We start from the raw sequence: 15,822 nt of genomic DNA, 5'->3' as shown, positions 1-15,822 counted from the left end.
GGTCATGATCTCGCAGTTTGTGAGTTTGAGCCCCGGGTTGGGCTCTGTGCTGACAGCTTGGAGCCTGGAGCCTGCTTCAGATTCTGTGTCTCCCTCTCTCTCTGCCCCTTCCCCCTTCATGCTCTGTCTCTCAAAAATGAATAAACATTAAAAAAAAATTAAAAAAAAAGAAGTAGGACATATTTTCCTCTCATCTTCACTAATTCCAATATATGCTGATTGTATGATCGATTAGTGGCCCTTAAAAAAAATCTAATGATTCATACAAAAAAAATTTTTTATCTGACTCTTTCAACACAGGCAAACTGGCCAATCACAACACATCATTTTTAACCATTCAACTTCAACTTGAACATCATCCACTATGCAATACAATAAAATATGGCCATATAATGTATATAAAAGTTCCAAATACTACAAACTATAACTCTGTAAGTTATCCCAAAACAGTAAAATTTTTCAAAATCATACTGATGTTTACACATTTGATACCTGAAATATTTTTGCAAGGGTTTCAATATATACACATTTCACTACATCTTGCAGGCCTCAGAGCTCATGGCAGTACACTTTCCTTTTAGAAAAATAATTATCACTACAATCAAAATTTTAAAAATTCATGCTTAATAAATTAAAGCATCTTAAATACTAAAAGAATTCTTTCCTAAATTTTCCTTTCTGCTCAAAAAAGTCCCATTTGGAATTATCTTTAATAAAAACTCAAAAAATACAATCTAAACTAACAACTTCTGTTTCAATAAGCATACTTTTAGTACAACCTCTAAAGGAATCATACAGGGCAAACTGCAGGGTCATATCCTGACACAGAATGTACAAATATGGCAGCTCCTTTTACATCTGAAAAGAACTCTCTTGGTTAAATTCCAAAACTCTGCTCATTATTTAATCCCACAAGTCAATATCCAATGCCACCTATGAACAAAAAGAAGTAACATTTGTATCTGTATGTTAAATCAGAGGGGTACTGAAAGTATAAGCCAATAGTGAAGTGGAACACATAGTGTTTAAAACACTTTCTGGGGAGCCTGGGTGGCTCAGTCGGTTGAGCGTCTGACTCCGGCTCAGGTCATGATCTCATAGTCAGTGAGTTCAAGTCCCGCATCAGGCTTGGTGCTGACAGCTCAGAGCCTGGACCTGCTTCGGATTCTGTGTCTCCTTCTCTCTCTGCCCCTCCCCCACTTGTGTTGTGTCTCTGTCTCTCAAAAATAAATAAATGTAAAAAATAAAATAAATTTAAAAAAATTAAAACACTATCATAGGAGTCAACTTACAAAATTAAAAGTACGAATTGTTTTTTACTTGTTAATGTTTATTTGTTTTTGAGAGACAGAGAGAGACAGAGCATGAGCAGGGGAGGGGGCAGAAGAGAGAAGGAGGCACAGAACAGGAAGCGGGCTCCATGCTCTGAGTTGTCAGCACAGAGCCCAAAGCGGAGGTCAATCTCACAAACTGTCAGATCATGACCTGAGCCAAAGTCAGGTGCTCAACCAAGTGAGCCACCCAGGATTCCCAAGAATTTTTTGTTTTTATGTAAAACAGAAAAGTTTATAAAGATGAATGTTGGGTCAATATGAGAGAAATCAGTTTATAAGCTTACTCAAGATGCTCAAAATAATCCAAAAAAAAAAAAAAAAAAAAAACCGAAAAAGAAAATATCAGCACAAAACAGAATGAAGAAGCAATCAAAGGCCATACATTTAAGTCAGAAGTACTTCAACTTGATCTGTAGCTTAGAAATAACTCAACTAGTAGAGACTTCACTACCATTATCAGGGCCTATACAGCTCAGCAAGACTCATTCATTACTTGGAAGCAAAAGGTACCACAACAAGGTTTAAAAAAAAAAAAATGCTGAGTATTAATTGGGCCTTTCAGGTGGAAACACTAGCCAGTAGGATAATTCCACCTATAAAGGGCTCTGATCTATATCTATTTGTTTCTATTTATAAACACTGAAATTGGTCTGGGGGATGCGAAATGAAACTCCTTTTACTAGACCATACTCATGATACCTTGGTAAAAAATTAAAAAACAAAATTAACAAGCACATGAAGTAGTGCTCAGCATCATTTATCATTAGTAAATAAGATGCACTATCATGGTTACTGGTTATCACAAAGATAGGCAATGCCAGGCATTCTCTGAACATGTGGAGAAACTAGAACCCTCATACATTGTCGGTAGGAATGGAAAACTGTACAGCCACTTTGTACAGTTGCTTAAGAGTTTAAGCATTAAGAGGGGCGTCTGGGTAGCTCAGTCAATTAAGCATCCAACTCTTGATTTGGGCTCGCGGCATGATGTGGCAGCTCGGGAGTTTGAGCCCTGCATCGGGCTCTGCATTGACAGTGCAGAGCCTGCTAGGGATTCTCTCTCTCCCTCTTTCTCTGCCCCTGTCCTGCTTGTTCAAGCTCCCTCTCTCTCTCAAAATAAATAAATAAACTTAAAAAAAAAAAAAGTCAAGCATAAAAGAAGAAAAAAGGAAAAAGTGAAGCATAAACTATATATATATAGTTTATATATATATATAGTTTATATATATATAAGCATACTATATGACCTAGCAATCCAACTCATTAAAATCTAGCCAAGAGAAATAAAAACACATGTCTACACATACGGTGAATTCATAAACAAAATATGGTATATCTATACAATGGAATATTAGTCAGCAATTAAAAAGAACAAATTACTGGGGCGCCTGGGTGGCTTCCTCTCTCTGCCCCTCCCTCAAAATAAATAAACTTAAAAAAAAAAAGACCAAAATACTAATACATGCTACAACACAGATGAACTTCAAAAATGTTATGCTAAGTGGAAGAAGTCAGAATAAATGACTGCATATTGTATGACTCCACTTGTATGGACTTTCCAAAAAAGAAAAACTTGCAGACACAGAAAACAAATCAGTGGCTGCCTTCCCTGGGAGTAAGGACGGACTATAAACATGCTCAAGGAAATTTTGGGGGGTTAATGAAAATGGATTGTGATGTTTGCACAACACTATAAATTTACTGAAAATCAGTAGTACGTTGTATACTTACAAATGAGTGAATTTTAAACTATGTAAATTATACCTCAATAAAAAGAACTAACAAATCTAGTAAACATGATACCTATGTTCAACACCTGCTGACCACTCTCAACTGCCAGACTTCTATTTCACAGCTTACTCTAAGGGCAAAGAAGAGATTGAAATACGTTTATCAACTGCACTACATCTACACCTTGTAGTTATCATTCAACCAACAATCATCAAGGACTTACTACAAGCAAGATACTGTGTATTGCTCTCCTTTGCTAAATGACGGCCACCTTTAGACATAGAAGAAAAACCATACTCTACACTGTCTTTTTTTCTACAGCTGTTTTAAATACAATGCAAAGGGAACAATAAGAATCAAGTATTTGGGTTTACTGAAGGATGGATTATTACAAACAATAAACTTTTTTTTTAACGTTTATTTATTTTTGAGAGAGACAGAGACAAAGCACGAGCAGGGGAGGGTCAGAGAGAGAGGGAGACACAGAATCCGAAGCAGACTCCAGGCTCTGAGCTGTCAGCACAGAGCCCGACGCGGGGCCTGAACTCACAAACTGTGAGAACCTGACCTGAGCCCGAAGTCAGTTGCTCAATTGACTGAGCCACCCAGGCACCCCCCACTGTGAACACACTCACCATCATTTCATCTGCCCTTACTCATGAAGCACTGCTTCAACGCAGGCATCACCTAGGTATATAAGAAGGAACTGGATATATTTTACCAGAAGAAAAGTTAGGGGTTAGGGGAAACAGAAGAAACATAATAAATGATAAAGGCTAGGCAGCCCACACGAAGTGTCTTTAACTTCACCTAATACACTGAGTAAAATCAGCTAAATCCTTTCCAAAACAAATGTTTCACCACAATCCAGAAAATGTCCAATCATTATTCACTTTTCCTGCTTGACCTCCAATTCTACCATTTAAATTTATCCTCTTTGCATATACAGATGTTTACTTATCCTCTTTCCTATAAATTGTAAGAAATAAGTGACAGGAACACATAACAATGTTTATTTAGGGAATACTTTAATATTTCTTTAAGCAGGGATATATTTCTACAGGTTATCACTCCTGTTACTTAAAAGAAAGCTGTTCATTCAACAAATATTTACAGGGCACAACAACAGGAAGACAAAAAAGACACATGTCCTAAAAGAGCTTATATTCTGTTCACTAAGTAAACTCAAAAACCAGGAAATATATAAGAAAACACTTAGTGGGTGCCTGGGTTGCTCAATCGGTTAAGCCTCGGACTTCAGCTCAGGTGATGATCTCACAGTTGGTGAGTTCAGGCCCCACATCGGGCTCCCTGCTGTCAGCACAGAGCCTAATTTGGATCCTCTGCGCGCCCCTCCACCCCCGCCTCTCCCTGGCTTGCACTTTCTATCTCTCAAAAATAAACATTAAAAAAAAAAAAAAGACAACACTTGGTATATTAAGCATTCCTTATTATAATCATAAAGGTAATTAAGATAATGCCAACCCTGTTCTCCTGTTTCCATCTAAGGTACTGCTGGAGGCGGCTCTGCTATTCATCTGCATGGCATTTAAAACCACCCCTACCAACAAAGTGTTAAAAATTCACTCCAAACCTATCATCTCTTGAAAATAAAGAAACTTTCTATCAGTTGCTTTATAACTAAAAAAGCCTAAACTCTCAAAGAATAAAGGAAATCAGATATTGAATAAGTCATCAATTAACTATAACAAAAAATTATAAAGCACCTCAGATATCTGAACAAACAACTCCTACCTTACCAAAATGAAGCAACAAACCATAAAATCATTCTTGGAATTAGAGAAATGTTCCCCCAAAATATTATCAAAGATAAACCAAAAATGAATCTCAGTATTTCCTTTTTGCCTCTCTCTCTCACGCACGCGCGCGCGCGCGCGCACACACACACACACACACACACACACACACACACAGAAAGGAAGAGTGAGCAAGGGGGCAGGGGAGAGAGAGAAAACACAATAAATGCTAACTATTATGATCCAAATGCTTTCCAAAAAGATGAACAAGGGTCATCTGGGACAGCCAGTTGCAGAATTTACACATGTATCTCCATGATTCAATCATATTTTTAAAGAAAAAAAGTACAGATGAAAGGGAAGAGTAACTACAATCAAGGATAAAGAGGAGACAGTTTTAGTAGAGTCCCAAATGCCACCATGATTTCACAATTTAAATATTAAGCTCCAAATATAGGCTAACTTGCCAATGGAAAATGTTATTTTGTGGGTTTTTTCTCAAAAGCCATAAGCTGCCCTAAGTCATCCACATTCTCTTCACCAGTAACCTTTATCACTAACAGCTTATAGATATATTTTTTGAAAGTTAGCACAGAACAGGATTTTTAAGTATAGTTCTGCAGTAGTATTCCATAAAAAAACTCAAGACACCCAAATGAAAACCAAATCTATAATCATTACCCTCTCTCTTCTACCAAGCACCACTCTCCAACTAGACAGTGATAAGACAAGAATACAAAGATATAGGGGCACCTGAGTGGCTCAGTGGGTTAAGCATCTCTCTTGATTTAGGCTCAGGTCATGATCTCGAGGTTGTGATATTGAGCCCCGCGTCCAGCTCTGTGCTGAAGGAGGAACCTACTAGCGATTCTCTCCTCTCTCTGCCCTCCCCTGCTCATGCTCTCTCCGTCTCTCTCAAAATAAATAAAGTTTTAAAAGTAAAAGGAATACATACAGAGATATAAACAAAGGCTTCTAATTATTATTTGGGGAGCTCTAATACTTAGACAAACCTCCTGATAAAATCTTTGTACCCCTATTTCACAGTTTCCAACAGAATTCCAAACGTAATAAACATAAAATCATTAGAGTACTAAAAGAAAATTGAGGTATATGATACCATAATCTTGATGATGGAGGATGTCCTAAACATAACATCTAAGTCAGAAAGCAGTCTTTAGTGAGAAGATTGATAAATTTGACTATACAAAAGCTTCTATTATTAAGTGTAAAAAAAAAATGGCAAAGCACATGTACAATGTAATTCTACATTTTTTATATTTTAATTTTTCAGACAGATTATACCAAAATGTTAATTTAACTCTACGTGGGGAGACTATATATGTTATTTGAATTTATACCTTTATTTCCTAAGTTTTTTACAATAAGAACATATGATTTTTATAATTAAAAAAATTTACATCTTTCTTCCCTTCAAAAAAATAAAATCTAGGTTTTTCAGCCATGGCTGTCTGCCCATTTCCTTCAGGTAAAAAGATTAAAACTAAAAAATAAATAAACTGAGCATGGGTTAAATAACAGAACCCACAAATGAATAGAGCATGAGTTAAATGACATAACTGTATCTAACAATTTAATGTAGTTACTAAGCAGTAGAGAGACAAATAAAAAAATCCACCTGTCAGCATATTCATTTTCGACAAAGGCACCAAACCCATCCAATGAGAAAAGTATTTATTAAAAATTGGTGAATTTGGTGGTGACTATAGTTAACAATACTGTATTGTATACTTGAAAGTTGCTACTAAAAAAATCTTAAATATTCTCACACTAACAAAAATAGCAGCAACCACATGGTAAATATGTGAGGTGAAGGATGTGTTAAGTAACCTCACTGTGGTGAACATTTGGTAAAATATACATGTGTCAACCGTACACCTTAAACTTATACAATGTTATATGTCAGTTATGTATCAATAAAGCTGGAAAAAAATGGTACAGGATAATCTAAACAACTGGATATGGGAAATATGGGGGGGAGGGGTGAACCTTGACCCCTAACTCACACCATACACTAAAATTGGCTTCACATGTATCCTAGACCTAAACATAAAAGTTAAAATTATAAAACTTTCAGAAGAAAGCAAAAGAGAATATCTGTAACAGGGGGATAGCAAGCCTCTTAGGCAGGAAAGGCAATAATCATAAAAAATTGACTGAAACAAAACTAACAAACAAAAAAAAACATGCCATAGACTAGGGGAAAAATTGGCAAAACATATTTGAGAAAGAACTGTATATAGGATACATAAGAACTTGTGTAACTCAATAATAAAAATAAAGGGGAAAACCCCAATTTTTTTTAATGTTTACTTCATTTATTTTGAGAGTGTGGGGGAGAAGGGCAGAGAGAAAGGGAGAAAGATAATATCACAAGCAGGCTCCAGCTGTCCGCGCAGAGCCCAACATCAGGCTCAATCCCACAAACCGTGAGATGGTGACCTGAGCCAAAATCAAAAGTCAACGTTTACCCAACTAAGCCACCCAGGCTCCCTAAGAACCCAAATTTTTTAAATGAGCAAAAATTTGAACAAATATTTCACAAAGGAAGGTACACAAATGGCCAGTAAGTGCCTGAAAAAGTATTATCATTAGTTATCAGAGAAATGCAAATTAAAATCACACCAAGATACCAAGACCCACCCACAAAGTGGCTAAAATTTAAAAATCTCAGTGTTGGGGCACCTGGGTGCCTCAGCTGGTTAAGTGCCTGACTTTGGCCCAGGTCATGATCTCACAATTCGTGGGTTCAATCCCCACTTTGGGCTCTGTGCTCACAGCTTAGAGCCTGGAGCCTGCTTCAGATTCTGTGTCTCTCTCCCTCTCTGCCCTTCCCCTGCTCATGCTCTGTCTCAAGAATAAACAAACATTTAAAAAATAAAGTAAAATAAAGTAAAGTAAAATAAAATAAAATAAATAAAATGAAATAAAATAAAATAAAATAAAATAAAATAAAATAAAATAAAATTCAGTGTTGAGGAGGAACTGGAATGCTCATTCACTGTTGTGGGAGTGTAAAATTATATGACCACTTTGGAAAGGGATCTGGAAGCTTTTTTTTTTTCCTTAAGATTTTATTTTTAAATAATCTCTACAGCAGCCAGCCAGGCGCCCCAGTCTGGCAGTTCTTAAAAATTACATATACACCTACCTCTAGCAGCTCTTAAAAATTAAACACACACCTATCCTATGACCTAGCAAATCCAATACTAGGTATTTACCCAAAAGAAATGAAAACATGTCCTCATAAAGACTTAATATAAGATTGTTCTTAGCAAGCTTTATTAACAGTCAAAGTACATTGAGATACCTGGGTAGCTTAGTCAGGTAAGTATCTGACTCTTGACTTCAGCTCAGATCATGATCTCACGGTTTGAGAGTTTGAGCCCCCACGTCAGACTCCCATACTGGTGGCACGGAGCCTGCTTGGGATTCTCTCTCTCCCTCTCTGCACCTCCACTACTTGTGCTCTCTTTCAAAATAAATAAATAAACTTAAAAAAAAAAATCCTAAGTATATTATATATACTAGCCAAAAACTGAAAACAGCCCAAATATCTATTAACAGGAAATGGCTAAAAGACTATGGTTTATACATATAATGGAATACTGCTCTCAGTCCTAAGAAAGGAATAAACTGTTGATATACACAATAACATGGCTAAATCTCAACAACTACGCTGAGCTAAATAAAATAAGCCAGATACAAAAGAGTACACGCTACATAGGATTCCATTTATATGACGTTCTACAAGAGGCTAAAGTAATCTTTAGTAGGAAAAAAAATCAGAAGAGTGATAGAATCTAAGGGAATGGGATGTGGAATTAGCTGAAAAGCCACATAAGGAAGATTTTTGGGTTAGTAATAATGTTCTGTATCTTGATAAGGATTTGTATTACACAGGTGTGTACATTTGTCAAAAGTCATCAATAGTACACTTAAGATCTGTGCATTTCATTGTATGTAAATTTAATCTTTAAAAAGCTTAAATAAATATTGAGCTCTACTCAACGGAATGCACGCTAGGGGCCCCTGGCTGGCTCAGCGGGGAGAGCGTGCGTACACCTTAATCTTGAGGTCGTTAGTACAAGCCTCACGTTGTGGGGGAGACTGTACTTTAAAAAAAATTTTAACTTATTCAGGGGCACCTGCGTGACTGAGTCAGTTAAGCGTCTGACTCTAGGTCTCAGCTCAGGTCTTAATCTCAGGGTGGTGAGTTCAAGCCCCATGCTGGGTTCCATGCTGGGCACAAAGCCAACTGGAAGGATGGAAGGATGGGAGGATGGGAGGATGGGAGGAAGGAAGGAAGGAAGGAAGGAAGGAAGGAAGGAAGGAAGGAAGGAAGGAAGGAAAAGAAAAAGAAAGAAAGAGAAAGAAATGCATGCTGAGGTATTTAAAAGACAAGCATACTGATAGCTACAACTTAAATGAATCAAAAACAAAAAAACGTACTGATGGATGGATAAAGGATAAACGTACTGATAGATGTAATAAAGCAAATACAGCAAAATATTAATTAGTTGGAAAGTATACAGATGTTCACTATCAATTCTTTCAACTTTACTATACTTTGAAATTTTCCATAATAAAATGTTGGGGGGAAATTTTAACTCTACCCATTACTTTGTTATGTTGCAAATAGCGTATCTGAAAACCCAACAAAGTCCACTCCTAAATATATACCCTAGCCTACAGATAGCCTAGTCCTTCACATGGACTCCAGTGATGTTCACAGCAACAACGTCCATAACAGTAGAAAAGAAAAGAATAACAATCTAAATATCCATCAAATAGAGCGGAGCACTGAAGACTGGTTTCCGTAGCACTGAAATGAATAAACCACATTGTGGGTGCATCTTAGAAATAAAACTTTTGACTGGAAAAAGCAAGTCACAAAAGAACACACTACATACGTTTTAACTTTTTTTAAATGTTAAAGAAATAAGTAAAGCTAAACAGTACTGTTTAGGGAAATATACAAATGTAATTTACAAAATAAAGCAAAGAAATAATACAAAAATGCCAAGGTAATAGGAGAGGACGCAGAAAGACTGATGAAGCAGCAGCAACACCCAAACACAGTAACTTCAAAATGCTAGTGTTCTGTTCATCCAATTGGGCAGTGATTTCATGGATGTTTGTATTTTATGCTTCATAATTCATATTTGCGCTCTATATTCTCTTAATGTTTAGAATATTTCAGAATTCAAAATGGGAAAAGAGAACTATGAGCTCATGACTCAACCAAAACAACTTAGGTTTCAAGATAATTACTCACAATTTCTTTACAACTACAGTATTTAAAACATATAGAAGTCTACACTACCCTTATATTAGGGCAAGATGTTTCCAAATTCAGAATATTTTAGATTTCAATGGTAATAGAGTACATATACCATATACACTACATTCCTGGAAACCCGCTTTTGAGTCTGCAGTAGTAAGTACCCTGAAATCAAACACATTAGTGTTTCCCCAAGGAAAGCTATTCCTACTTACACCAAGAGGGACAAACTGATTATAAATATTCTCAGATCAGATCCGGTCAGATGTTATCATCATGTAAGTTTTACCAAAAACTTGGTTTTGAGAGTTCTTTACATATAGCAAAACTGTGGGTGAGGGACTGTGAACCCGTACTTTCAACGTTTATTTATTTTTGGGACAGAGAGAGACAGAGTATGAATGGGCGAGGGGCAGAGAGAGAGGGAGACACAGAATCGGAAACAGGCTCCAGGCTCTGAGCCATCAGCCCAGAGCCCGACACGGGGCTCAAACTCACGGACCGCGAGATCGTGACCTGGCTGAAGTCGGACGCTTAACCGACTGCACCACTCAGGCGCCCCAAACCTGTACTTTCAAAGACACTCAACTTCACCTAAACAGCAAATGCCATAAATTATTTTTGAAACCTCTCCAGCCAATTCATTTTAATAATCATAAAAATGCAAGTTTTTAAAAAATTTTTTAAGTTTATTTATTTTTGAGAGCGAGCGAGTGAGAGAGAGAGAGAGAGCACACAGGCATGGGAGGGGCAAAGAGAGAGAAAGACAGAATCTAAAGCAGGCTCAGGCCTCTGAGCTGTCAGTGCAGAGCTTGATGACATCATGACCTGAGCCGAAGCCGGATGCTTAACCAACTGAGCCACCCAGGCGCCCCAAAAGAGCAAGTTTTAAAGTAAAGTAATCCCATTGATGCTAAAGATGCCCAATTTTTATTTCACAAAGAAGAACGTGTATAAAACAATTTTTCAATTTTTATTTCACTTCACTTTTATATCTTTATGGTAGTTGCACTTATTACACAGTGGGGAAAAAAATACACATAAAATTTTACTATAATTAGGTCGATAACCAGTACTAAGCTGAAATCTAAGCACTGTGGTAAATATTTTCATATAGTTTACCAGTATAATGAAATCAATCAAGTAAAGCATTTTGTATTCTAAGTCACTCAAGTTCACAAATAAAATTTTAATTGCCTTTCCCCATCAGCACCAGTCTTCCATAAGTTTACTCAAGCCTGAATCCTACAGGTTATTATAACCATCTACTCTTTTAAAAAATAAAACACATCAAAACCCAAAAGCAGAGCTTGGGAAAGACATCTTTCCAACTGCACCTGGCTGGCTCAGTTGGTAGATCTTGAGGTTATGGGTTTGAGCTCCACACTGGGTATAAAGATTACAAACTAAACTAAACTCTCTCCAGCACAACGCTAAAGTACAATTCTTTTTAGCAGATTATTTGGGAAAACAGTATGAGAAGCTGAGTCCTAACAACAAAACATGGGTGTTTACCAAAAAGTTTCAAACACTACAAAAGCATACCACCGAAATCCCTCCCCTCCAAAAAAAGTATTATAGAAACAAACCTCTCTCAAAACTCTATTTTTAAATAATACCAAGCAGCCCACAACCTGCAAACACAAAAGGGATATACTCTCTTCAGATTAATTTAAGGACCCATGTAGTAAAGCAAGGAGCCTCTGTAGAGAAAACTTAGCCTTTTAACACTGACGTGCACTTAGAATCCAGCTTTATCTATGCTTGATGATTGCTAGCACTTCTCTGATGGCAAATTCGGATTATAATGCTGCTTACTGAAAATTATATAGCAAGGAATAGTTGCCAATAAAATCATTTTCCTCTTCAAAGGAAATTTAAAGCAATTAACTATGCTAAAGGCAAGCACAAGTGAGCTAAATTTAACGAGCACAACTAGGCACCAAGCACTGAGTTAAGCGCTTTGCGTGTAATCTCACGTAACATTTTTTCCTACAGATTTTACCCTCTAAGAATAATTATACAGTAACTTCTGGTGTATTTCATCTCCATACTTTTGTCATCTTAGTACGCGACTTTAAATGGTGCTCTCTGAACTCCTGAAGGAAGTAACTAAGACCCATGCTGTGTTCTTAAGTTTTTTCCTCTGTTAAAGAAAAAAATACTCGTTTTCTATAATAAAACCAAAAGAAATGCCGTATTCAGTGAAACAACAATCAACGGTGACACGCAGGCTGCATCCCAACCATTCTATCATGAGTATTTCAAGAAGTATGTTTTTATAACACTCTTGTAAAGATTAATTCATTGAGTTTCTGTCTAGAAGGATAAAAAAATTCCTGGAAATGAATAGAGTAGTGGTGACGGCTGTACGACAACGTGAGTGTAATTAATGCCACAGAACCGTACACTTAAAAATGGTTAAAATGGTAAATTTTATGTTAACACACACACACACACACACACACACACAGAAAGACGAACTCATTCTATCTTGCACAATAAAACACGCGTAACTTAAAACTAACTACAACACAGTTGAGATTTTTATTCAGCTCATCAATTCGCAACAGAAGCCCTGCAACCTGGCTCCAAAGAAGAGTAAGGGCCAGTTTTTGGCCTGGTTAGGTTCACTCCAACTCAGAACCACAACACGCAATCAACTGAAACAGCAACAGCAAAACGTGTCCGGCCAGCAGCATCTAACGTCAGCTCTCGCACCAACAACACGTCACCTTACTGAAAGCGTCAAGTGTCCCGGCGGGACTGAGCACGCCATCAATGAATGGGCCCAACTGTTTACTAAACATGCGTGATGTTTCACTTTCAAAACCAGCCTTCGTCTTAGTGGTTTAGAAAACACCGTTAAGAAATGGAACGCACGAACACGTCACGGGCAGAAAACAGCTTGGGCTCGGGCTCGGGCTCAAAATAACCTGGAGAGCGAACATCGGTCAAGACCCAAGAAATGACAGTGACGTGCAAAACCTTTCTTCTATCTGGGGCTGAATACGAACCTGACGAATCCTGGAGGTTCGCGGCGCTATTTTTAACTGAACTTTCTGGCCTTGGGTCAAAGTTTTGCTAGCAAAATACCGCAGCGAAAATGCTGGGAGCGAAGCCCAGAGTCCCTGCTCTGGCGCAGGAAGAGCTATGCCCTTCACGCAACCCCTCCTGCCCCCCGCCGAAGACGCCCGAAGCCGCCCGAAGCCCGACCAGGGGGGCCGCCGTGCCGGGAAAACACACCCACGGCAGCACACAAAACGCGGCGGAGGAAAGCGCCCAACGCTCGAGCCAGGACGCGGCGCATCGCCGCGTTCTGCCCCCCGCACAGCAAGAGACGCGCTCTTCGGGCAGTTCCTGCACTTTGGCCAAAGTGAGCACTGAGTCACCCTGCAAAGGGCTCCAGAAACCTCAAAAGATGACCAGTGACTTCGGAAGAAAAGTCAGGTCACCACTGGAATGGGAGGAGGCACAGTTCTCAGCACACACAGTCGCCCGGTTTCCCGACGCGGGGACCAGAACGGAACGTGGGTTCTGGGCGAGAAGACCCACCGCATTCGAGCATCACCCACACAAATTCTGGTCCTCCAGGGCTGATCTAACATCCGGAGCGTCTTTCTCACTTTCTCCGCCTCCCCAGGGTAAAAATCCACACCCCCTTTTCCCACAAAGAGCACACGAACCAAAGCGTCTGAGATACAATCGTCTAACCTAACAAAACAAAAATAATAAGCAATCCCCCCTCCTCCCACGGTGCATTTCCAGTTGGTAAAAAAAAAAAAAAAAAAATACTCCTTCCTTAATCGAGGGCCAGCTAGCGGACTTCACGTGCTTATTCACTTGTATCTCACGGGCTGTCTTGGGAGACAGACGCAATGAAAAGGACAGATTGATTCTACTCGGCAATGCAGACTGGAGTCTTCGGCTCGGGCTCAACAACCTCGCACAACTAAATCTGCAGAAGTTACAATGCACTAATCGCAACCCTGGAGGTTCAAGGACACCTGAAGCCACACGAAAACTTTAGCGACGCGTTTCAAGGTGGCAGTCTGCAGGGAGAACGAGGACAGCTCTTTGTCATCCACCCCAGGTGGGGACTCCCCACAGCGAGAGCATCAGGTTTCGCCTCCCCGGCTCCGACCCCGCGTCCCCACGCAGCACGCCGCTCTTTCAAACTGGCTAGTCCGCTGAATGAAAGAGCAAATCCTGCACCCCCACCTCCCCAAACCGAGAGGGCAGGCGGGAAGGAGAAGAGGGGTGTTCCCTCCCAGGGCTCCAGGAAAGGGGGCGGCCGCGGAGGACACCGGCGCCGGGAGGTGGAAGGGAGGGAATCCAACGTGGGTCCCTCCTGCTGGAACTTAGTCGCAGGAGCGTCTGGCCTCCGACCCGGGGCCCGGCTGCCGGAAGCTGGGCGGGGTGGGGCGAGACCTCCCTCCCACGGATGGGTGGGCACAGAGGGGGGATCGGAGGCAGGCGCTCGTAGAGCGGGGAGGGCGCCGGGGGCCCCGGCCACCTACCAGCAAGCTCTCCACGTTGATGGGCGAGCGAGGGTCTCGGATCAGCGCCTCCAGCTTCCTCTGGCGGCTGGCGCCCGCCCCGTCCCCCGACACGGCCTCGGGGGCGCCGGGCATTTTCCCCGTCGCCGGGGGCCGGCTCATGCCGCCGCCGCCCGGCCCCGCACTCCCCGCTCCCCGCGCTCCGGCCCGGGCGCCTCGGGGCCTAGCGCCGCCCCCGAACCGCCGGCCCCGGGCGGGGCTCCGCCAGGGCCCACCGCCCGCCTCTAGCCCCGGCTTCGGGTCTCCGCGCCGGTCCCGGGCCTGGGGCCGTCCGAGGGGCCGCCCGGCCCGGCCGGGAGCGGCGAGGAGCAGACGGCGTCCCCGCCCCTCAGTCAGATTCGCGCCGCCCGGTCCGCTCGTCCGCCGCGAGCTCCCTCAGGACTCCGAGGGCGGGAGCGGGGAAGCGGCGCGGCCACCGCCGGGCCCGGACCGCCCCGCCCTCTGGGGCTCCGGGAGGCTTGAAGCCCGGGCTCAGACAACTACGGCCGCCGCCAGCCCGCCCCCATGCTCGCCGCGGCCGCCTCGGTCCCACAAGCCCGCTCCCCTCGCACACTCCCGCGCGGCGCCCGTCTCCGGCCGCGCGCAGCCGCTACCCACAAGCCCCTCGGGCCGCGGCCGCCGGCGCGCGACCCCGCTCGCCCCGCCCCGCCGCGCGCGCGCACGCGCGCCGCCGCCCCCGCCCCCGCCCGCCCGCCGGCCTCCGCCTGCCGTCGCCCCTTCGCCTCCATTTTTTTCGCTTCCTCTAGTCCGCGCCGCTTGGCGTTTCTCCTTTTGGAGCCTCCTTCCTTCCCCGCTTCCTCCTCCCCCTCTTTGAGTTCTCCGAGGGTAAACTGCCGGGCGCGCGGTCACCGCCTCACTTGACCCGCCGAGCTCCAGCTGGGGGAGGGGAGAGCGCGCCCGGCGCGGGGGTCTTCCGGCGGCCCAGCTCCCGCCTGCCCCTGCCCCCGAGGGCGACCCCGCGGATTCGGGGGTCGGCCTGCCGCCCCACCCCACCCCCACCCCCACCGTCCGGTTCCGCCCGGGGGGGTCGTGGAGGCTGGAGTTAGGGGGGGGGGTTGGACCGGCCCGCCCCCGCTGACTCAGCGCGCAGCTATGCGGGCCTTGCATCACCCGCGCCAAAATAATAGCGACCGCCA

General features: G+C 42.3%; 1 protein-coding gene across 4 annotated transcripts in view; it reads right to left on the bottom strand.

Annotated features, from left to right (window-relative positions):
- ROCK2 (Rho associated coiled-coil containing protein kinase 2) overlaps positions 1 to 15,282 on the bottom strand; it is a 136,226-nt gene extending 120,944 nt beyond the window's left edge. For 2 of the 4 annotated variants that reach the window (XM_023252105.2, XM_006930517.5), the window contains exon 1: positions 14,648 to 15,282. In XM_023252105.2, the coding sequence (XP_023107873.1) occupies positions 14,648 to 14,788 (141 nt within the window). In that variant the 5' untranslated portion in view covers positions 14,789 to 15,282. The remainder of the gene's footprint in view (positions 1 to 14,647) is intronic. The other 2 variants (XM_023252107.2, XM_019827905.3) reach the window with 1 other exon arrangement.
- Positions 15,283 to 15,822: the final 540 nt, after the last annotated feature.

The sequence above is a fragment of the Felis catus genome, chromosome A3 (genome assembly GCF_018350175.1).
Source record: "Felis catus isolate Fca126 chromosome A3, F.catus_Fca126_mat1.0, whole genome shotgun sequence".
Classification (NCBI taxonomy): domain Eukaryota; kingdom Metazoa; phylum Chordata; class Mammalia; order Carnivora; family Felidae; genus Felis; species Felis catus.
This window is presented reverse-complemented; position numbering and strand designations above follow the sequence as displayed.